This window comes from Lissotriton helveticus, chromosome 1_1, assembly GCF_964261635.1.
Source record: "Lissotriton helveticus chromosome 1_1, aLisHel1.1, whole genome shotgun sequence".
Lineage (NCBI taxonomy): Eukaryota > Metazoa > Chordata > Amphibia > Caudata > Salamandridae > Lissotriton > Lissotriton helveticus.
In genome coordinates, this window is record NC_136057.1 from 1,911,202,871 (window position 1) to 1,911,227,433 (window position 24,563).

The following is a 24,563-nucleotide window of genomic DNA, read 5'->3' on the forward strand; positions in this document are numbered from 1 at the left end:
CTGCTCCCTCAAAGCCTTTGGTCCCGTGGCCGGCAGTTGGAGCACGACTTGGAGTCGTGGTCGTGGTCGTGCTCCAGACACCACAAACACACGAGGAGTGAGTCAGTCACGGACATGGCGCAGTGACAGGCACTGCAGGGGTTAAAATCGGTCTTCCTTGATTAACGCTCGACACACCAGGAGGAAAAAATCTCAAGAAAGGTCAACAAATGTCGCAAAAATCTTGTCAAAAATGGACAGAGCGACAGCTCTTCTCTTGAATCAGCGCAGGCTGGTGCGGAAAGAAAAACTGATGTCAGCGAGCCGAGGTGGAGCCTATGTTGGCGAGGCAGAAGTCAATTCCAGGTCAGACGCCACCGCCGCATGGACCTAATCTACGCCACATACCAGCACGCAGGGGTACTGCTCACGGAAAATCTTCCAGATCCAGTCTGACCCTGGGCAAATCTAAAGGTAAGGAATCTGCAGCTAGAAGTCTCTATCAGATACAAACATTGTGTGACCAGTGTTTCGCTATTTAATGGCCTCCGATTGATCTCATTTCATGTTCTTTTCAGTTTTAAAATCCAAATACTTTTTGTGTATATGTGTAGTCAGTGGGTACAAGAGCATATAGTGCAGAATATTATTTCCACAAAAATAGCCAGCATTCACGGAAATTGGTTTACCACATGTTGGAATTTTTCTGAAAAATAGTCTCACCAACCTGGAATCATGAGGTTGGTGTTCTCTAGTTTGAAATCTGTGCAAATGAGGGTACATCTGTACCAGACACCCTATAAAGCAAAAGCCCCACTTATGGTGGACTGAACAGACCATTACCTGGAGGAGCTGGAGCCTATAGGCAATGGATCATGAAAAAATCCTGCCAACTTGGTTTAGTGCACCCCATGATGCAAACCAACAGAGGTAAATTAACAGTGTATGGGTATCTGCAAGACAGTAAGGAATATTCTATCTCTGATTGCTTGATTAAAGGCCCAATGCTCCAAAGGTTTGAGTTTTACTCAAAGCCAACTCAACCAATAAGAGTTTACAACCTTTACACAGTGTCAAAAACAAAATAAATCCCGCAAACAAAAAATAAAAATTAAATCCACTATAAATCTATACAAGATCATTTAACCAACAAGCATTGTAAATGCATTAGGTTTCAACTATGTGATTAATAATGAGCTGTATTTTGTAGTAACCTGCTGAGTAGTTGTACAATAGAAGTTACAGAAAGTCTGTTAAAGTGTTACGACTTGTTTATGTGCAAAAAAGCAATATATTGTGCTGTTACTAGTGGTGTAGTGCGGGTAAATAGCAAAATTCTGAAAAATGAAACGAAAGAGAAATAGAATTAATTGATGTAATCGCAATATTGTGTGTTTAGAGGAGTTCTGACAACTTTTGGGCCCGGTGCCACTGCACATGCCGCATCACTGAAAAAATTATCCTAGTGCCTGCGAGGCAACTGCACTTGTGATTGCTTATTTAGTAGTTAAATATAGCGATATTTGGTGTTAAGAGGAGTTATGACAACTTTTGGCTCCGGCTCCACTGCAACACCATTGAAATCATGGCCCAGTTGGATAACTCACTTGTGACTGCCCGTTTAGTAGTAAAATTTAGCAATATTCTGCATTTAGTGTGGTCCCTAGAGCACCACTCAAATCATGCCCCTTTTACCTGAAAGCTAATTGCAATTGTGTCTGCCTGTATAGCAATATTAGGAGTTTATAGGTGTTCTGACAAATTTTTGGCTTGGTGCCTCTGCACCTACTGCACCATTCAAATCATGATCCTAGAGCCTGAAAAATAAATGCACTAGTAACAGGCTTTTTAGTTGTGAAATATAGCAATAATCTGTGTTTATTGGGGTGCCTGGAGCATTTGGCCCCGGTGCCACTGCACCTGCTACACTATTGAAAGCATGACCTAGCACTTGTTAGATAACTGCAAGTGTGACTGCCTGTTTAGTAGTAAAATATAGCAATATTTAGTGTTTAGGGAAGTTATGACAACTTTTGGCCCCGGTGCCACTGCACCTGCTGCACCAACTAAATCACCCCCCCTTATAACTGCAAGGCAACTGAAGTTGTGGCTGTCGGTTTAGTAGTCAAATATAGCATAGATCTTGTATATTAACTTTATTTTTAACGTGCAATGTTTATTACAACATTTAGAATTTGATCATAATGACCAAATAGATTACATTGAAAAAAATCAATCCGATAATGCATATAAAGTTCAAAGAAAGATACTGAGGCGTGAAGAGGAAAGGTCACAAACGTTCTAAGGCTAAATCATCTGCTTTACACAGCTAAGGAATAAAAAGCAACCATCCCAGCATACTGTTACAAGCGGTCTGCCTTTTCCGTGGGAAGATATCTCATCTTGACAATGAATTGGGTTTTAACAGTGTGAATAGCTTTAGTAGAAGTATTATATATGTGTGCAGCCAGGAGAAGTTAATTAAAAAAAATAAAGGTTTCACACAAAAGCGAATGACTACAGTAATTCGGCCATGGGAACGGATAAGAACCTTGTTTTAAGATATATTAAATACAAGAGATTTCGCAAGCGCTGTGCAGGTAAAACCTAAAACAGTGTTTTAGAGGCAGAAACTCAAGAAGCAAGCCATTTGTGAAATTAATCCTCAAATGCAGGACATTCCTATCAGGTAAAAAGAGAATACAGTGATCTTGATTTCCCCAACTATCATACTTTAATCTCTAACCAATTTAATAAATGGATGGGTGCACAGGATACAACAGCCCATTTGGAAATCCCATGATCTTGACAACATGCCTGCCTAAAGAGAACAATCCTGGGTACAGAAACGGAGCATAATTCTGTGGGTAGTGGAATGATCAGTGTGGGCTTCCGGTCGTTATGGAGCAAGGGGTGGGAAGTGGTGGGATGCGAAGGCGCACTAAGATAGGGAATGCTGGACTAGAGAGGTGTATAATACAGCACAAGCCTGAATTAAAGCAGGTGCTAGTACGATATGGAAGGGTGTCTGGAAAATGCAGTGGGCGCCAAGATGTAAGGGCAAAGTCTAGTAGGCACTGGATGGGTGATGGAGCGTTGCTGGATAGATGAATTCGAGCAGGGGATGCTAGATTTAACAAAAGGTACAAATGTAACAGAATTGTCAAGAACATACAACACAATGTGCTACAATGTAGTTGTGGAGTCTAGAAGGGATTGTGTCAAACGAAGCTGATGAGGAATGCAAATGGTAGGAGTGGCTTTCAGTGAAGTGCAAGTCAGACTTCAAACAGATAATCTCCTCACCAGAGCTGGCAGGCAGTGATGGAGACCAAGGTGTTCCCTCGAAGAGCGAGTAAAGGGAAGTCTCTTGGTGCCCTACAGCTGACGAAGCATCCATCTTTGAGCTGGTGCCAAGGGCTTTTCCATACACCTCGTTGAACATGTTATTCGGATACCTTTCCTGTAAAACAATTAGGCATCAATTAGTGATAGGTTAAACCTGCCTGAAAAAAGGGGCTGCACTCCACTTATATTCTTAAAGGCAATCCTTCATTTGAACTTCAACTGTTCAAGTAGAGCTACGAGTTTGGAAATGAGCCGTTACACATGCAAGCACATACATAAAGAGATAACTGGCAAGAAATAATTATTTGTAATCAAGACAAACTGGGATCCCAAGCTTCTGACATTCCCACTTGAGCTATTACCTCACCTGAAATCCAACTTAATTTCTGAACAAAAAGTGATGTAGCTTAATTAACGGATACTATACCCAGTCTGACAAACTAAGGCAAGTGTGTCCCATCTGATGACCAGAAAGAGCACCCTTTCAAAACACTTGTCAGAGATGGGCTCTCCATCGAGTCACAAAATCAGGACCAGATTGGCTCTCTGCAGCTACAGATATAGGACAACCCAGGGTTATTGCCATGTAAGAATTCGAATAAAAAGTATCTCAAATAATGGGCAGATAAGGTTCACTGGAGAAAGAGGCAAGTCATGAATGTACTTTGACGGATTCACTTTGTTTAACGTCACTGCAGGTGAATAGCTGATTGTGAGCTCAGAGACCAATTACTTGGACATCTCAGGTTTTATAGAAAACAGATCCTTTATGAGGAGCTTACACTCCGCTACTACTGCTACCAAAGAATGGAACCTATCTGTATTCCCTCACTTCCTTATCCTCCCATTGCTGTGGTGTCATACACTCCAACAGAGCTGTAGGGCCCCTCTGAAAATTGCAGTTTCATTTTGCAACTGGTTTGAAACAGACTTGTTTGCTTGCTTAATTGCCGTTTTCTGATTTCAACTAGTACTCTGTTTAACCAGGAGAATTAATGAATTTATTTACTTATTGAGTTTTATATGAATCTTAATCATACGCTCTTGTATAGCGCCTTATCACCGTAAGGTCTCAAGGCGCTTGCTTTGGGAACCCGTCCTGGTCTTTCCCTGCGAGATTACCCCTACTGGGCATCCCCAAGGTGAAGACCAGGCATCCCATCGCGGTGGGGCCGTAGTGGAGATTAAGCAAGCTATTGCCCAGAGTTGCAGAGTGTGAACCCACGATTCGAGTAGGCACCGAGGCGAGAATTATCGAGTCCGTGGACATTATGAGCTCAAGACCCTGCCGCGTCGGGAATTGAACCCTGGTCCCGGGACAGACCTCTGCATCAGGGTCTGCCTCCTCTAACCGGTGAGCTACACTTCTCCACTGGCTAGACCCAGAGGTATCAGAGCGCTTTACATGAGGAAGAAACATGGTTTCAGAACATGGTTACAAAGTTACATCAGTTACTGGAGCGTAGTTACAGGAACTACATGAATACAAAAGCATAGCAAAAAAACATGAGGAAAAAATAGGTACGGGGAGAGAAGATTAAACCAGGATGGTGTAAAATTATGCCTCAGCAAATATGCTGCCAGAGGTGAAGAGCAGACTTTTGCCTTGGAAAGTTGGTCAACAACCACAAACCTATGAGCTTGTTGGGTTTTGGCTGGTCATAGGGAGTCCAATATCCGAAGGCCCATGTTTCTATTGCAGGGGTTCTAAACCTTTTGACTTTTGTACCCTCCTTAATCAATACTGGAACCTAGGGACCCCCGCTGAATCATTAATGGAATCAGGAGGTCCACCGAGTCATTACTGGAAGCCGGGGATTCCGGGATATACTTTTTTGAAGACAAACACAATACGCACAAAAATTCAGATGCAAGCATTCATTGTACAAATACATATATGAGGAAATATATTATTTAATTAAATTAATATATATATATATAAAAAAATAAATTGTAATGGGATGGTTCGAGCTTTACTAAATTCGATTTAGGCCGCTCATTGTCCATATTATATTCTATATGATGCACTTTAACTGCTCTCAACTCTGAGGAAACTAACTTTTTAGCCTCCAATTTCAAATTCCTACACATTAACAGAACATTTTAGAATTTTCAGCTTAAAAATGTGTTTCATTTATATACACGTTATTAATCCATTTAATTTTCTGAGCAGTCGTAGACTCTGGGTGGACTTTCGGATCCTCGGAGCTCCCCTGACCACAGGTTAAGAACCACGATCTACTGCATTCACTAGAAGCTATTAACTGGTTCTCTGGAAGTTCGTCAGGTAAGTCACTAACTATGTAATTACTGGTACCATGACTGATGAATAATCAAAAGGTGCCAAAACAGGCACTACAGCATTACTGTTACCATATGTGCAAAGTATCACAGGAGCCACAATTAAGCATAACAATACAGATTCATAATTGAAGGTGACATCTTAGTTACACCTCAGGTACCAAAACACAATGCATTGTAATCAAAGATATAAATTAAAGTGGGCCATATCGAAATGGGAAATATTTACTAGTACCATGTGTGGGCTCATTCATAAGTGCCCAGTAATCAAGGAGGCATGATTACCGACAACCAATAAAGGGAAATAACTGGGCCAAAATGGGACATGTGCCATTACCATCCCACAATTTATTGTGGCATACTTGTAATCACCTGAAGAGCAAGGAGGTCATTTCTAAAACCACCACAGGGTGGGTGGCATGGAGGGGGAATGGGAGGCAGGGATAGACACCTGTCAAGAAAAACGCATTTGGTGAATTTTTGGACCTGCAATGGTTGCGTGCAATTAAAATAGACCTTAGACAATGCACAGATGTAAAGATACACTATAAGCAGACAAAAATTGTAGTGACAAAATAGGATATTAAATGGCAAGAAAATAAAAGTTGTAAGCCTAGGAGATACGATGGGCTGAAAACCTTAGCTGACTTACATAAATATTTAGTTTGTGGGCAAAATACTTCTTAAATCCATGGCATGGGGAAGTAAATTCCAGTTAAATCCTATTAAATGTGTTTCTGCCTACTACTGTAGAAAAAAAGGCCTAAGAACTTACCCGCTTGGGCAATTTCAGATAGTTCCTGTGTGGCCAGTGAGCATCAAACAATTCCAGAGAACTATCCCGAATTGTGGGTGGTTCATGGAATAGTTCAATTCCGCAAAATCTGCCTCTTTCTCGGGTTCCTCTGGGTAGATTTAGCCCAATAGCACTCCACAGGAATTTAAAACAAGCAGATTTCCGCAAAACAGTTTCATCCATCCATAATGCTATAGTTCTATGGCTTTAAATGTCTTTGCTTCGGACTCTTAATAACTATGTGCATTTGAAAGGCAACAAATTCAACCCCACAATATGTGCATACATTTCTTTTTTAGGTGTTTAATTTACTTTTTTTTGTAAGAAAAGATCAAGTCGCCATACAAAAGGCATTGATCTAAATAATCTCTCTCTGGTCATATTTTAGCATTCCTGCTAAGTGGAATTTCACTAAGAATATAGAGGAACTGTCTCTTTTGACACTTATGTAGATGACACAAGAAATGTGACTTAGTGAAGAACAAGTTACTTACCTTCGGTAACGCTTTTTCTGGTGGATATAGTATCTGCCTGTGGATTCCTCACCTTGTGAATATCCCCCTGCGTCAGCAACGTTAGGAAAATTCTTTTGTAGCACGCCGGCGTGGACGACGTCATAGGAGCACGGCATCGCGCGCGACTCCGACTGACGTCACTAACTCCTTATTAGGCATACGTCGGCGTGATGACATCAGTTCCGACCTTTTTTCCGTGCCTTTAAGGCACCCGGACGGACCAATGACAATAGATATATACATATACAGTGTACACAGTACATAATATCCAAAATAACACATTGTGTGTAGACAATGTATGAAAAACACAAAATATATATATATAAATACATTTAAATAATGTCATGAACTCAGGTAGAGTGGACAACGGGGAGGCGGGTGGGCATGCGAGGAATCCACAGGCAGATACTGTATCCACCAGAAAAAGCATTACCGAAGGTAAGTAACTTGTTCTTCTGATGGATACATCTGCCAGTGGATTCCTCACCTTGTGAATAGAGTCCCACAGCAGTCCCCACTCCCGGAGGAGGGTGTCCACTCTCCTATACCAGAAAATCCTGGAGGACAGAATGCGCAAAGTGGCCGTCGCTCCTCACCTCGGAATCTAAGCAGTAACGCTTCGCGAAAGTGTGAAGGGAAGCCCAAGTCGCTGCTCTACAAATGTCCTCTACAGGTACACCCCTAGACAAAGCAGAAGTAGAAGACTTTGCTCTAGTGGAATGAGCTCTTATACCCTCTGGAGGGTCCTTACCCGCCAGGGAATAGCAGATCTTGATGCATAGTATAATCCATCTTGAAAGTGTGCGCTTGTGCACAGCTCCTCCTTTTCTGCAGCTAGCAAATCCAACAAAGAGCTGGTCATCCACTCGATAGTCTCTTGTTCTATCAAGATAAAAGCTCACCGCCCTCTTAGGGTCCAGGCGGTGAAGTCTCTCCTCCTCCTTGGAAGGGTGAGGGGGAGGATAGAAGGTAGGCAGGGTAATGGACTGTCCTAGATGGATAGGCAGAATAGCAGCCCTGGTCCTAAGAACCATTCTTTCAGCATGAATGGTTAAGAACGGGGGCTTTGAACTAAGAGCTTGAAGCTCACTTACCCTGCTTGCCGAGGTAATTGCAACCAGGAAGACAGTCTTAAAAGATAAAAGTCTCATGGGACACTTGTGCAAAGGTTCGAAAGGAGAACCCATCAGAAATGTAAGCACAAGATTTAAGTCCCATTGAGGCACAATAAAGGGAGTAGGAGGAAATTTTTTTGTAAGACCCTTTAAGAACCACAGGAGATTTAAATAAAGACGGCTGATCTGGCAGGCAGAGAAATACAGACAAGGCCGAAAGATAACCTTTGACTGTAGCTTCAGCAAACCCTTGCTGAGCCAGGAAAAGAGCAAATTGAAGTATATCAGACAAACGAGCCCTCAAAGGGTCAATGGACTTCTCACCACACCAAGTCACAAATTTAGACCATCTGTATGATTAGATTGACTTGGTGGAGTCACGCCTGGCCGATAGAATGACATCCACCACATCATGTGGGAGAGAAAAGGAATTCAGGTTGCCCCGTTCAATCCCCAGGCATGAAGGTGTAAGGTGTGGGGGTGTAGAACCTTCCCCTCCATCTGAGAGAGGAGATCTGCCCCGATAGGGAGACGGAGTGGCGGGCACGAGAAGAGGTGGAGTAGATCTGTGTACCACACCCTTCTTGGCCAATTCGGGGCGATCAAAATAACTTGGGCCCGGTCTTGGCAAATCTTCCTCAGAAGCCGAGGAATCAAGGGTATGGGAGGAAACGCGTAAAGGAGCTGTGAGTCCCAACTCAACTGAAACGTGTGCCCCAAGGCTCCCTGCATCGGAAACTGGAGACTGCAGAATGACGGGCAGTGAGCATTCTCGTGAGTGGCGAACAGGTCCACCCGAGGAGATCCCCACGTCCGAAAGACGTGACGAACTGCCTCTGGATGAAGCCTCCACTCGTGGTCGGCCGAGAACTGCCGACTGAGACCGTCTGCACGCACGTTCAGAACTCCGGCCAGATGATTTGCCATTAGACAAATCTGATGGTCCTGAACCCAGGACCAGAGACGCAGAGCCTCTCTGCAGAGACACTGCGACCCTACTCCTCCCTGCTTGTTGACATACCACATCGCGGTGGTGTTGTCCGTTAGGACCTGAACCGACCGACCGCGAAGGGAAGGGAGGAAGGCCTTGAGTGCCAGACGTATCGCCCGCAATTCCAGAAGGTTGATGTGAAGCAACCTTTACTCTGGAGACCAAAGACCCTGATCTCCAGATCCCCCAGATGAGCACCCCACCCTAGAGTGGATGCATCCGTTATTACTGTGGCCACCGATGGAGGTAGCTGCAAGGGCTTTCCTTGAGACAGATTGCCCTCCACACTCCACCAAGACAGATCCGCTGCAGTTTCCCTGGAGATCCTGATCGACTCCCTGAGATCTCCCTTGTGTTGATACCACTGCCTGCAGAGGCACCACTGGAGTGCCCTCATATGCCAGCGTACATGGTTGACCAGCAGAATGCAGGAAGCCATTAGACCGAGCAGACAAAGGACTTTCAAGACTGGAACGACCGCTCCATTGTGAAATAAAGGAATCATTTCCAGTATGTCGCGAATCCGTTGTGGTGGAGGGAATGCCCGACATACAGTTGTATCCCGTACTGCACCAATGAACAGGTTGCGCTGGGAGGGCCCCAGGTGAGATTTGGGTACATTTATCGAAAAAACCAACCTGTACAACAACTGAGTTGTGACTTGCAGATGATGGAGCACTCTCTCTGGAGATTCCGCCTTGATCAGCCAATCGTCCAGATAAGGGAATACTGGAATCCCTAATCTTCTGAGATGTGCTGCCACCACAGCCATCACCTTGGTGAAGACTCGAGGCGCAGTAGTAAGACCAAATGGAAGGACCACAAACTGGTAATGTTGTGAACCCACCGTGAAACGGAGATACTTCCAGTGCGACTTCAGGATTGGGATGTGAAAATATGCATCCTGCAAGTCGATCGGCACCATCCAGTCTTCTTCCAGCAGCGCTGGAAGAAGCTGCGCAAGGGCGAGCATCTTGAACTTCTCCTGCTTCATGTAAAGGTTCAAGATCCTGAGATCCAGGATTGGACGAAGTCGGCCATCCTTCTTGGGGATCAGGAAATACCGGGAGTAGCATCCCTGACCCCTTTCCTGCTCCGGAACCACCTCTATCGCACTTTTTCTCAACAATGCCAGGACTTCCTCCTGCAGAAGTAGCAGGTGGTCCTCCGAGCAAAAACCTTGGCAAGGAGGGTAATTCGGAGGGTCGGAGGGAATTCCCGAAAGGGAAGTGCATACCCATTCTCCATAAGATTGAGAACTTAAAGGTCCGACGTGACAGATTCCCAATCCCATAGAAAATAGGTAAGCTGACCCCCTACAGGACCCGCATGATCCGGAATGGCGGATCTAGGGCTGCTTTGCTGTAGTAGGAGGGGGTGGGAAGAGGAGGAGACCTGACGTCCTCTAGAACGACCCCTTTGTTTTCCTCTAAGATTTATACAACGGATTTTGTTGCTGCTGCTGTGATTGCTTGCAGGGACGAAAAGAAGATCTTCCAAAGCCCCTATATCTTTTGCCCACAGATCCTCTAGTTTGCAAACCTAAAGATCTGCCTGTTGCTCTGCTGTCCTTGAACCTCTCCAATGCAGCATCAGCTTTCTTCCCGAAAAGGGCTGAGCCATCAAAGGGCAAATCCATTAAAGCAGCCTGAACATCCGCAGAGAACTCTGAAGTCTTCAGCCAGGCAGCTCTTCTGGTGGCAATCGAAGACCCCATAACTCTAGCCACTGAATCCGCTGTGTCCATACCACTTTGTATGACCTGCCGAGCAGCAGCCTGAGTGTCAGAAATCACCTCATTAAAATTCTTTCTGTCCTCCTCATGAAGCTTGGGAGACCGCTGTTTAACAGTATCCATCAAAGCATGGATATATCGACCCAGCAAACAAGTGGCATTTGTAGATTTTAGGGCCATACTGGCTGACGAAAACACTTTTTTTGCATTTTGGTCCTGCTTTTTGGAATCCTTATCACCAGGTACCTGGGGATTGCACCTGCAGATGTTTTAGAGCAGGCAGCTTGTGCTACCAAACTCTCTGGTAAGGGATGAGTAGATAAAAATTCAGGGTCGCCAGGAGCCACTCTAGAACGCCTTGCAACAGCCTTAGAAACTGCAGGAGCTGTAACTGGTCTATTCCATACTTCCAAGGTGGGATCAGTAGGCGCCTCAGTAAAAGGAAATAAAGGCTCAACCACAGATGAAGGTGAATGGAGGACTTCAGTCAGAATGTTCGACTTATACTTAACAGATGGCAAAGTCAAATTTGAGAGTTCTGCAGCCTTTTTAATTATCACATGGTAGGGAGCCACATCTTTTGAAGGAGCATCAGATACTGTGGCCAACTCCCAATCAGGAGACGGCTCTAGACCACTTGCATCCTGTAGATCGTCAAAATAATCCTCCTGATCTTGGAGCTCACCTTCTTCAATTTCAGCTTCCCCATAACTCTTCTCCTCCAAAAGGCACTGTGCTTTACGCCTCGACCACTCGAATCGAACCGACGTCGTCGGATCTGGTATCGACTCCGAAGGAGCCGGAGCCGAATGTGGAGCCGGAACCGGCGCTGAACGAGGAGCTGGAGCCGGCGTCGAACGAGGAGCTGGAGCCGGCGTCGAACATGGAGCCAGAGCTGGCGTCGAATATGGAGCCAGAGCTGGCGTCGAATATGGAGCCAGAGCTGGCGTCGAACTTCGATTTGGATCTCGAGGTCGTTCCGGAGCCGGTGAAGCCGTAAGAGGCGTCGATGACTTCGACGGCGCCGAGAGATGCCAAGGTGGAGCCGGAGCTGGCATAAACAGCAAGAACGGCGCCGGAGCATAGGCTTGGGGAACCCCCAAATTGTATGCCAATGGACCCATGGGACCAGCCGGTGCTCCAGAGGGGTACATGGCTCTCGCATAAACACCATACATGGCGTTTAAAAAATGCGAAGGGTCCTGTCCTGGACCCGGAAAAGGAGGGAACGAACCCACAGGCTGCTCCTGAGGAGGCTGCACCGGAATCGACTCCTCTTGTTCCTCGGGTTGGTTTACCGGAGTCGTCGAACCCTGAGCAACAGGAACTTCCTCCTGTTCTTCGTCATGTCCAGAAGGCTGAGACTGATCCGGAGACGGATCCAACACCGGAGCTGGTGAATGCTCCCGTGACTCCAAAGGCGAGGCCTCACCTTCATGACTTCGAACTGGAGAGGGTGATACCATGTCCTTACGACGCCTTCTTGAAGACTACTTCGTTTTCGAATCCAACTCCTTACCGGAATGGTGCCTTGAACTATGCTTCCTTCTCTTATGCTTCTTCTTAGACGATCTGGAAACATGTCCCGAAGTCGACTACGAAGCCGACCTCTACTTTGACTTCAGGCGTCTCGATCTCAAACTCTTACTGGCATCCTTACCCTTCAATTTGGCAACAAGAAGTTTTGCCTCACGTTCTGGAAGAACCTTCGGGTTCATCTTCAAACAGGATCGAAAACCCTGGACGTCGTGATCCGAACCCAGACACCATAGACAGTCACCATGCGGATCTTTAATGGACATCATCTTTCCGCAGGAATCACATGGCTTAAACCCAGTCTTCTTCGTCGACATCACGACAGAAGACCGCAACATCGAAGAGATACAAATAAACTCACAATAGTAACAAAGTTACTATCAATCAACAGAAGATCCCTCGAAACAGTTAGCGTCGACGACGCGGAAAAAAGGGAACTGATGTCATCACGCCGACGTAGGCCTAATAAGGAGTCAGTGACGTCAGTCGGAGTTGCGCGCGATGCCGTGCTCCTATGACGTGCTCCTATGACGTCGTCCACGCCGGCGTGCTACAAAAGAATTTTCCGAGCGTTGCTGACGCAGGGGGATATTCACAAGGTGAGGAATACACTGGCAGATGTATCCATCAGAAGACAGCATACTGCATGCCCTTGTGTTACTGTGAGTCCTTAGTCACACAATGGAGCTGCTGGTCCAGGGCCATAATTACAATGCCACCTTGCCAAAACCATTCAAAGTAAGGGTAAAGAAAACATTCTTTGAAAAGAACCCACACAAACTAACCCCTTCCCAAGGAACAAGCCATATTTAAGGATAACGTTAGATAGGCCACAGATCCCAAGACCTGTGTATGAATGTTTGTACCTGGTTAAGCGAGAAGCCTGTGAGAGACAGGAAAGAAGGTTGAATCAGTTCCGAAGGTTTCTCCAGCAGCGACTTTTCCATGGAGCAGAAAGGAAAGGGGACACAGTTACTAGGGATGCTTATATGTCTATGGTGATTAGACGCCTGTGCGTTTTAGTTAGTCTTAAAGACCAAGCCACAGGTGGGAGCCAAGTGCAACTCTGTTGTCTCAGAAACACTTTACAAAACAGAAACGTAGCACAAGTAGTCCACCATGTGAAAATAACAATGTAGGGCCACAGGCCAAAGTGACATGTTAGCGCTATATGAAAAATACCTACTGAATAATGGCAATAGACCATTAAAGGAAAGAAAAGGTTATGCAATTCAGCTGTCAAATGAATGAAACCAGGAAAGCAACAAAAGGGAAATGTGTTAAAGGAAATGGTCTTTTTAAGATGCAATTTTGCAGTGGGGTGTGAGGACAACCTATGTAAGCGTACGACTGACTCAAGTCTGATACAATTCCTCAATGATTTTCATTTTACTACTAATAGATCAGTATTTCCTAGCCAAGAGCAAAACTTTGGGAATCAGGTCAAGGAAGGCTTTTGCAACACACAAAACAATCTACTTTGCCACACTCTACTATTAAACTGATTAAAAAGCACATACCAATACAATGTGAGAGATCCAAATAAATGATCACTTTGTAATTAACAGTCAAACAGCAATCTAAGTGATATACCTACTTCGAATAACATGCTGTAGCACGACCTGGTGAATTAGCCTTGTAGCAAACTGGGCCATCACAGTCAATATCTGTGCGACAATGCAGCATAACAAATGTAGGACAACAGTAAGGCGCATTTATGGCTCTTTTGTGTCCATACTCTCTGCTTAAACTAACCCACTCTGCTAAAGGGAGAGCCAATTTGCTCGACTGGTCAATGACCTGTCTAAACTGCACTCTGCACTTCAATACATCCCCCACATAACCTATAAATGATTAAGGCAAACCACATGGCAAACTCGGTAAGGCTAAATTGTTATTCAGAGATGTCAAGAGTTCAAATGACTTGCATTGTGCTATTAAGCAAAAGAGACTAATTATTTGGATTTGTAAAACCCTACCTAAGCCTTATAAAGCACCAGCCCAACTTACAGGTCTCTTGTATTCTTTACCCACTTGTAGGAAAGAATGAACTTAAAAGTAGACCTGGTCTGTTGCATCACAAAACTGATTTTGTACATCACAGCGAGACTGATTTAACAGGGGCTGTTACGTAGGGTGTTCTTATTAGCATAGCAAAATTGATTTTGAACATATTGTCTGAGAGTAGTACAAATGTTCGACAAGTAATTAAAAATTAAGCTATAGCTCACATATCAATGACTGTTTGGTTAGTACCATAACACTTGGCAATGGTCCATCATACATTATTTATTAACCTGAGTTGCCGATCATAAAAGGCACAGTTCTGATTATGAATGTTGAGGTTTTCTTTTTAAAGAAACCTTAATACAGTGAAAAATTGTCTAATTGTAGAGCTTTGCATTTGTAAGTTGTCCAGGGAAAATAAACCAGGGAAGTATCCCAATGATGAGCATATACATGTGCCTAACGTTTTCAATAAATTTCACATACATACTGAAAGTGGGCATTACAATATCTGAAAGCCTGAAGTCGGTGTTTGCATGTGTGGCACTTATTTGGTGCTGGAGAACCTTTTACTTTACAATCAGCAACAGTCTGTAAGTCAACCCTCAAGGGACTGTTACTACCTTCTCGTAACACATCAAGGTTCTAGTTTCAAGAGCTACGGAAGCCGATATGCAACAGTGACAAATTTGAGCATTGACTGGGAGGACCACAAATGTTTGAAATATGGAAATCCCCAACGGACAAAAAACATGCTTTTAGAATTTGGGTGGAAATGTGAGTTAATGGGCAGAATAAGTACTTGGGGAAACCCCAATAAACTGTAAGAGGATATCTTCACAAAAGAAACCTAAGAAAGGCTGTGTTTCAGGAAGCAAACACAGGCAGCCTTGAAGTGGACACAGTTGGAGTGATTTTCCTAGAAAGAATAGCAGTGTGGTAACAAAGCAAAAAGACTACAACTAAAGCAAAATTACAATACGAATAAAGCAAGAGAAAGCATTGTGCACACACTGAAGTGCAAAAGCAACATCGTTTTCAGTCGACCAGTTAGCCTCTCTAGGTGAACAAAGCCATTACAGCAATGTCTACAGATTAACAGCACCAGAGGAAAATCCTTCCCCACAAAAAACAATAAAGTGTTGCCACTCCGATTACATCCTATGTCAGAGGCAGCAGAGGGAGGTGATTCCCAAACCAGTAAAACTAAATGTTTATAACGTCCTGTACACAGGCTGTACAAAAGTAAGTTGAAGGAGCCCGATATGAAGAGATAGGATCCTGGCAGCTGTCAAGGCAAAGCGTGTAATGGGAGGTGTATGGAAAACACTCAACTTTTCAACACTGCGCCCCTCAAAATCTGAACAAGCACTTGCAAAGATAATAGTTCTGGCTTTGCCCGCTGACCTTTTGAATTTGACAATGCTCATTTAATTTGTGAACGCTCTTCGTTAAACTTTTTAGGAAAAATAAAACATGCAGAGCTGGCCGAATGTGTATGCTCATGCAGGTACATGCTCAGCATCCATCTTAAAATGTTTTTTTACAATAGTTTTACCAAACCTGGTGGAAGTGTGGGTCTGCATGGGTGTATACATGCATGCACACGGGCGACAATTTTTACCCCCCCCCCCCTTTTTTTTTTTTTTACATAAGCACAACAAAAATTATATCCCATTCAAAACACGGCTGCCATGTATGCGCATTCAGAGATAAGGGATACCTGCAGTAACTGCGCGTGATATGGCACAACCCTAGCAACAGTGAGGGCCTGGGCCTGGGGACGTCGCAAACATTTAAAAATCTATTACAAAAAAGAGTTTTCTTTAAAAAGCACATACTGCCTCAACAGTTACTGGCATTGAAGGAGACTATTTTCTTTGTGGGTGACGAAATTGTGCTTGAGAAAAATGCAGTCACTCACACAGATGGGAATTAATTACGGAAATGGGCTTACCCAGTACAGTATGCTATGGTGGGTGGAAAATCAAAATGACACTGCAACAAACCAGTGAATGAAAAGAGCTGACTGCAAGCCCACGTATGCATAAGAATATACATTTTATTAAATCAAAAGTTAGCTAATGCCAGACCTAAAATTGAAAAAGTTCTGAACCTCAAATTAAGGGTTCATAGATAGAGTCTTCAATAACATTTAAGCGTAACGATTAGTCTTTGTACATCATCCACAGTTACATTTTGCATCCGTGGGAAATGACAGGTGTATGTGCTGTTTGTGTCCAGTTCTGCTTCCAGATGTAAGGTACAATTGTTTGTATGAATCAAGAACTTATTTGCTTAAAATTATTAAAGGAAAGGGTTGAGATGGAAATGTTTATCGCATGGTGATGGACGAGCACCCCTGCCAGAGTGCCCCAACTGTAATGAGGTCTGAATCCTTGACTGCTGATTTTTCTCATTATAGACAAACATGGATCAGGAGTGTGCGCAATGCCATAGGCCTGTCTTATGGACTGTGGTCTTGTTGGACTGGGAGTGAGGGTCTAAAGTGTTAACCTGAGTTGTGAAAGGCTACTGCCTTTACCAAGAGTTAAGCGGCACAAGCGCGGTGGGGACAGCATACCATGAAGTGATCAGTAGGAGTGAACATGTCCTTTTTACCAGTATCACTGGAGTGAGGCATACAGGCTCACTCATTTAAAGTTCTGCTGCTGTGTCCTTAACTCACCCATGGCCTACATCAATTTGGTACACAGTGCTGCGCAGAGCATGTGGGGTATCCATGTGCTGGTGAATGTGTGCCGGTGAATGGTATAATACATAAAGGATGTAGTGATGTGCAGTGCGTGTTTATTATATGCATGTGCTGGGATTATGTGTGCCTGCGAATCATACAGTGCACAAAGGGTGTAGTGCTGTACAGAGCGTATGCTATATGCATGTGTTGGGTGCATGTATGCCTGTGAAGGATACAATCAATGGGAGCCTATGGATTCCACTTTAGAAGAACAAGGGATGGATGGAGAAACATGAGCAGAGGAAGCAGAGGAATCAACCCCAACAGATTTGTGTATTGCTGCAGTCCTGTAAGCTGGATGTGACACATTAGAGGAAGGGAGAATCAGACTCAACAGTACACTTCAAAGGGGCCCAGCGAAATCTGAGGAAGGAGATGGGGCTGATAAGAGAATCATGAAGAGTAGGGCTGAGGCCAGGGGGGGGTTGCCTTTTGATACCATATCACTGTGGTCAACATCCAGGCGTGAACCTTTAGTCACTTCACTGGCCAGTGTTGTGGAGCTACCAAATTTGGAGTTCTTGCTGCTGTGACAGACTGCTTTCTGGAGGAAGAGAGAACAGAGTGGGCATTTCAAAGAAAGCAGATCCTCCAACATAAAAACTTCAAAGCCCCAGACCCTAAATCACATTTGGTTTCTGGAAATGGACTATAAGAAGGGGAGCTTAAGACACATACATTTTGAACTATCAAGCAGCCACTCTCAGGAGGAGAAGCCCTGCAAGACTTCTGCCTTTGACCAAGACGGGGACAATACCTGCTAATCTCTCAGCTGGGTGAGTGGATGTCACCCAGGGCATCCAAGACCACCTGCCCTGGAGCACCAGTGACTGCTTGCTTGCCAAGACTTGTGTGCCCTGTGAGGAACAGGTGGGCTTTGGAGGGAGTGAAGTCCAGTGGGGAATACTGGTGAGTGTTTTTCTTAGAGGACTGAGGAGATAGATGCTGCACTGACCGGGTAGTTGCCCATGTGAAGGGAAAGTTGTCGACCCCTGTATGCCAGAAGAGGGCCTACATGAAGCGAGCTGTGATTGATGCTGCACCGAATAAGTCATCACCCATGTGCGGTGTTAAGTCTGCATCCCCATATGTCGGAGAGGTCGCAGTGAAGGCTGCTGCTGTGCAAATCAGGCCAGTGCCTGTGTGTAATGGAGTCCTGCGACTCGGGCTACTAGTATGACTTCACCTTAATGTCGACTATAGTGAAAGAGAAGAAAAACACAGCTTCTAGCTTGAGTGAAGTGGGACTCCGGGACCTGCCAATGAAACAAAAGTTTATAGAGGTGTATAAAAGTGTAAGCTAGGCTTCACATTTGGAGATTGAGCAGGTGGCAGAGGATCTCCTTGACCAAAGGTTTTAGAGGTTCCAGGTGTTTGTAGTTGTAGTTGTGAACAAATCCACTTTGCAGCATAGCAGGCTAGTGTGGTAGGTCTCCAGGACTCTGGTGGGATACCCATGCACTCCTGCGGGAGATGCATGTAGTCTAACTCCAAGATGTCAGGTTCCAAAATGCTTTATTGAGCTGTTTGGGGTCTGGGTGTACGATTTAAACCTTGTTCCTGGTGAAAAGGTCCAGCCTGTTTGGATCTTCTCAAGGAACCCGATTGACATCTTCAGTAGTTCTGAGTTCTAGTGCAGAGTAGCAGGGCTGCCTGGCCCAAGTGTGGGCTATGAGGATGAGAGTCAAAGAGGTCTGCTGCATCTGCCACACCACGAATGGAAGGAATGGGAGAAACAGAAAAGTGTAAGCAAAGATCCCTGACTAATTCATCCATGGTGCATTATCCATGGACTGTGGGTGGGAGTACCTAAGCTGGGCATTTTGCATTTTTAGGAGTTGCAAATAGGTCTATGTGAGTGTTCCAGTGTGAAACGTACTAGCTAAGGACTTGTGGGTGGGGTTCCCTCTCATGAACACGTCGATGGATCCTGCCGAGCAGTTCTGTGAGGTTGCTGTCCATCTCTGGACAGTACTCTGCTATCAGGTGGATGTGGTGGTGGAGTGCACAATGCCAGGTGTCCTGTGCCAGCAAGTAGAGGGGTAGAGAGTGAGTGCCGCCCTGTTTCTATAAGTAGTACATAGCAGTCATGTTGTCTTCCTTGAGGAGTACTTTTTTACCCTGTTTGAGCGGAAAGAAGCCTTGGAGGGAGAGATGTACGCGGAGGAGCTTGAGATAGTTGATGTGGTGCCATTGTTGGTGAGTGGTTAACACTTCACCAACAGTGGTGTGATTCGAGATATGCCACTCAACCAGCTTGAAAGGAGTCTGTGCTAATGGTAACTTGCAGAATGGAGTCAAGGAAAGGCCTGCCCTGTAATACGTTGTTGATGTTCCACCACTGCAGACAGCGATATGACCTGGCTGTCACCAACACTAGCTTCTCAATCTGACCCTCTGCCTGTGACCATCGAGTCAAAAGGCACTGCTGTAGCGGGCACATGTATAACAGACTTGGGGCACCATGGTGATGAAGGAGGTTATCATTCCGAGGAGAGGCATAAAGGTTCTGTGAGGTGATAATTGGCTGAAAAAGAGGTAAGAGTGGCTAGAATGCTAGGACCCTCTGTGGGCTAGAGTAGACTTTGCCTGTGACCGAGTTCAGTACTACACCCTAAGGAGGGCCGGATTTGGAGCAGCTGTAGGTGAGGCTTGGTGGTATTAATAGTGAACCAGAGGCTGCGGTCGAGTGAGATTATATCCTGGGGTATGCACTAGCCGCTGGTGCTGGTCTGCCCTCTTGATCAGGCCATTGTCGAGGTAAGGGAAGAAGTGGATGTCTCTCACCTTAATTGGGCAGCCACCACTGCAAGGAACTTCGTGAAGACCTTTGGCACAGTGGTGATGCTGAATGAAAGTACTTTGAACTGATAGCGATGGTCACTTACCATGGGTAGAGACAGTGGTTGGGATTGATGGGATGTGAAAGTAGGGATCCTTGATGTCTAACACTGTAATGTAGTTGCCTTCTTTAAGAAGAGGGACGACCCCCTGCAGAGATACCATTTCGATTTTTTTTTAGCTAAGTTTTCATAGGCTTCAGTGGAGGCAGCGTTGTAGAGATATTGCCCATCTGGAGATGTATGAAGAATCTCTTCTGCTTCATGTAAAGCTCTTCCTGGAGCTGCTGAAGGGTGGGTTGCTCCGAGTTGTCAAAGGATTCTTTGGCTCTGATGCAGTCTTCGATTTGAAGGGAGTGGCGACTACGATAGCGGCATAGAGGCTGGTTTCAGCACCTGAAGGGTGTTTGGCCTCAAAGGTGTTGGAGGCCTGTGGAGCACCCTTGAGTTTGACGACCAGTAGGGGTTGAGGCCTGTGGAGGCTCCGAAGCCTTTGTCCAGTGTGGACAAGAGCCTGAAGATAGTGGATGTCCTGGGAGCTGCACCTTAGTTTGAGGGCTCAATACCCAAACCCTTTTGGAGCCAGTGTAGTACACTAGCAAAATACATGCCGAAGATTTCATGCACACAGAAAACTAAAAGATGCATGGTGTAGTTAGCAGGATTGATCCTAATTAATAAGGAGAGCGGGGAAGAAATGTAGGCGTGTCAATTGTGTTGCACAATAGCTGTACTATACCAGAGGGGCATACTGGGGGAAGGCACTTGGTAGTGAATGCCCTTGCCTACTATTGCTTCTGGTTTTCAGTTCCATCATCTGTGTAAACAAGCACAACAAAATATTGGATGATTTATTTTCCCACCTAGACACCGAAGGTTGGTTTTGCATGTCATTATTTTAATCTTCATATATTATCCTTCAGCCATGAAGTACAGTTGAGGAACTATCAAAATCCGAATCCAGAACTCTGAATGACACCACAATGCATTCACAAATTATCAAGACGATGAACAAACACTTTAATAAATAATCTGTGCTGTGTCTACTAGAGGTTTCTGCAGAATGAAACACTAATGTTAAGCTGAAAGCTTTCATACAATCCTGAGCTACATACAATGGTTCCCCCTTCATAAGAAAGCGTTCATGCATCAGATATTTAGAGTCAAAACTGCAAAGGTGGTGGCTAGAACTGGACCTAAAAACTCGGCTTGCTACCTCAAGACAATACAAAAGTTATATGATGAATTCCTTGAACTACTGGGTCTGGGTGTGAAGCCTGAGACAAATATGCAATCCTCCCTTTTGACTGCGGAAATATGTTAAACACAGACCATGTAGGTATGAATAGGAAGAGATTACATTTGCACTACTAACTAGATGTTATTCTTGCAAAAGTCAGGCTTTCGCAAGAAGTGGGTACATTGCAGTCTTCGTTTCTAGTGTGGAAACTGTGTAGAATACACATAATGCACAATAGGCATGCAGAGCATTGCTATCCACCATATTGCCTTACCACCATTGCTAAAAAAATCAGCGTGGTCATCAACTTACCAGGCATATGCTAAAAATATCACAAATATTCAGTTCAAAAGGTTAGTTTAGCAAAGCAGTGATGTGCTGATTTCAGCATATTTAATTAAGCTTAGTAAAGCTGCAGAATGAGCAGTCAGGAGGAGTTTGTCACCTGAGCCTACATAGGTATTCCACTTTACTACAAAAAGCTGCAGGTTCACAAAAAAAGCCGGCTTGAATAAATGTTTCCAAGAACATCCTGAATCTTTGTACAAAAGAGCCTGCACTTTCTGATGGAGCAATGAGAGGTGACCCATCATCAGCCGTTCTTTGGATGGTGGCAAAGACTGGGAATTCTGCAAATGCAAGGGCGTACCTCTTACGCACAATCTGAAGCAACCACGTGTCCGAAGCAATTGTAGACCATTGGGGCAGGTGATGCCAGATACTTGCCACCAACAGGACAGGCTGTGCTGCATGGAGGGTGTACTAAAGAGGCTTAGTGGCTGTAGCTGCCAGAGGAGCTGGACAGCTTGCTGGGCCTGGCTCCCATGTCCTTTATGGGCTCTGCTACCCAGTGCAAAAAAAGGATGGTTCAGGTTGTTCTTACGGTGAGTACAGTTGGATTAGCAGGTGTCCATAAGTGCCCTGACCACATCCGTGGTAGGGGGAAAAAGACTGTTGCTGAGACCGGGCAGATTGAAAAAGCCCTAGGGATTTGGCAGTGAATCTAATGTCTTCAAAGCGCTCGAGCACCGTGTCTGCTTTATAACCAAATAGATGGGAGCCATCGAAGGCCATGTCTATCAGGGATTCCTGTACATCCCTCGAATACCCAGTGGGGAGCAACTAGACAAGACAATGGAGCCCCATCATAGAAGCCATGGCTCTTTCTAAGGTGCTGTAGTATACAGCTCGCACCTGTTGGCAAACTTCACTGCGTCTCAGCCATCCATGAGGAATGGGTTGGGGGTGGTGCGACCCTATTAGGGAAGCAGCTGTGCAACTGAATCCCACATTGCATGGGAGTAATGGCCCAAGAGGGAAGCAGTGTTCACCGACTGCAAGGCTAGGCTAGTTGATGAAATAAATACGTTTCCCCAAAGGAGCCCAGACTCTTGGAATAGGTGTCATGTGGGGTGAAAAGTAATGCATTGGGGCGGACCTTAATGGCTGATTCCTCCACAACCAGGCACTCAGGAGAAGGCTGCTGGGAGAGGAAGGCTGTTTGTCCTGGGGCAGGATGGTGGTTTTGGGCAATCACTGCACAGGAACCCCGAGAGAACATCGGTGAGGGCTTCATTGAAGGGGAGCAAGGGCTCAGCTGAAACCGTTCCTGGGTAAAGCACTTCAGTCAAGAAGTTGGTCTTGAACTCGACTGCTGGCAGCTGCAGGCCCAGGACCTACATTGCCCTGCGCATTGCAGAGGCGAAGGATGCGCCTTCCTTCAAGATTGGGCCCAGAGGGGAAAACAAGCCAGAGTCTGGGAAGAGTCCAAACCACTAGCATCGCCCAACTCCTCGTACCAGTTTTCAGCAGGATCAGGGAACTCCTCCATAGCACCAAACCCTTCCTAAGCATCTCCCCTTTCAAGGAGGGAGGGTCTATCAAGCGGTGGGAAGCCTAGAGGTTGGAAGGACTAGGACACTCGCCAGCAAGGATGTTGAAGGGCGCCAGATCAGAGTCAGGGGTGATAGGCTCGCTGTTGAGCAGCACAAGTGGCGGCATCGGTCCGCATCTGGGGCTGGAACCTTAGATCCCATCTGATATCGGGGCAGAACCCCAATGGTAATCCAGCTGAAGCACCTCATTGGTCTGTGGGGGACAAAGGCGCTTCAGAGGGAGTCAGTGGCTTAAAGGTGGCGTGCATGGTGTCAAAATTCTCAATTAAGTGGGCATTGCTAAAGGGAACTCGGGGTATTGCTGAGTGGGCCCTGAAGCAGGCTCCACAGGAGTATGAGAACAGGGCATAGAAGTACAATGTTTGAACAGAGAACTTGCTGACAGCGTTAACTTCTTTTTCTTGTGCTTCTTTGACTTATCGGACTTAAGAGGAAGAGGTGTTAGAGCGTCTACACTGGCAAAAACTGATGGACTGGGATAAATAATTTAAGCACTTCTACCATCAAATTGTTTGTTATACTACTTCTGTAACTCAATAGGGGTATGCTCGATATTCAGATGCTGTGTGTAGGATACCATTAAAATTGGCCCGCTTGGTGTCTGGGAGGCCATGGAGCAGGGCATTACCACCACCCACATGAGAGTTCAGGAGCATGAACAGCAGTTCTGCAGTTGCTTTCTTGGAGAAATGTATTCACTTTATTCAGTAGAGAGAGGTGGTACCAGGCCACCTGGCTTTCATGGCAATGTGTTTCTTGCGGATAAGGTTGTGACAAGTGACTTGGCACTGGGTGAAAGTTATGGATTAAATATGCTCTGCTTCATGTTCTTGAGCCTTTTCGGTTTGTTGTTTTTTGTTGTTCTGGTGAAAAGGAGAAGGAAAATATTACTTACCCTGTAACCATCCCTTTGTAGTCCCTAGGAGTTGTAGATTCACATGCTATGCATATTCCTGCCCTCTAGCTTTGAGTGCAGATGTTCACAAGTTGTTTTTTTCTTCAACTAAGTCGTCGGTCTCAAGGTATCACCTGACTCCTCCCATAACCCAAAATGCATCAGGGTAACAAATCCACCTCAGATTATTTTTCCCCCTGCAGGTGTGTTTAGTTATTGAAGTGAAGTATAGGTATATGCACTGGCATTGTGAGTATTTACAATAAATGTGAAAAAAGTCTGAATTACTGCACGCTTCTGGGAAGGCAGGAGGCCGCATCTGATGCTACTACACTGCAAGCCACAAACAGATGGTTCCAGCTAGCTTTTTTCCCATTGCAGCCTGTATTGTTGTAGATTAACATGATTTGCACAGTCTATAAAGCAGTGTCTAGCGAGCAGATTAAGTTTGAAACAAGGGCCTTAAAACAATTTGGCCATCAAGAGCCTGTTGATAGGCTTGAACATCCACAAAATAAGTTGTGTTAACCATGTAGCAGCTTTTCAAATGTTTGCTACTGAGATGGTACCCAAGATGGCCATAGTAGCCCACTTCTTACAAGTGTAATGTGT

The 24,563-nt window shown here is 45.1% G+C and overlaps 1 protein-coding gene across 3 annotated transcripts in view; it reads right to left on the reverse strand.

The window, feature by feature from the left end:
• Window positions 1-24,563, reverse strand: part of SMG7 (SMG7 nonsense mediated mRNA decay factor) — a 484,004-nt gene that overhangs the window by 21,433 nt on the left and 438,008 nt on the right. For 2 of the 3 annotated variants that reach the window (XM_078643126.1, XM_078643118.1), the window contains 2 exons: window positions 13,183-13,254; window positions 3,286-3,442 (listed from right to left, as the gene is read on the reverse strand). In XM_078643126.1, the coding sequence (XP_078499252.1) occupies window positions 3,286-3,442; window positions 13,183-13,254 (229 nt within the window). The remainder of the gene's footprint in view (window positions 1-3,285; window positions 3,443-13,182; window positions 13,255-24,563) is intronic. The other variant, XM_078643137.1, reaches the window with a different exon arrangement.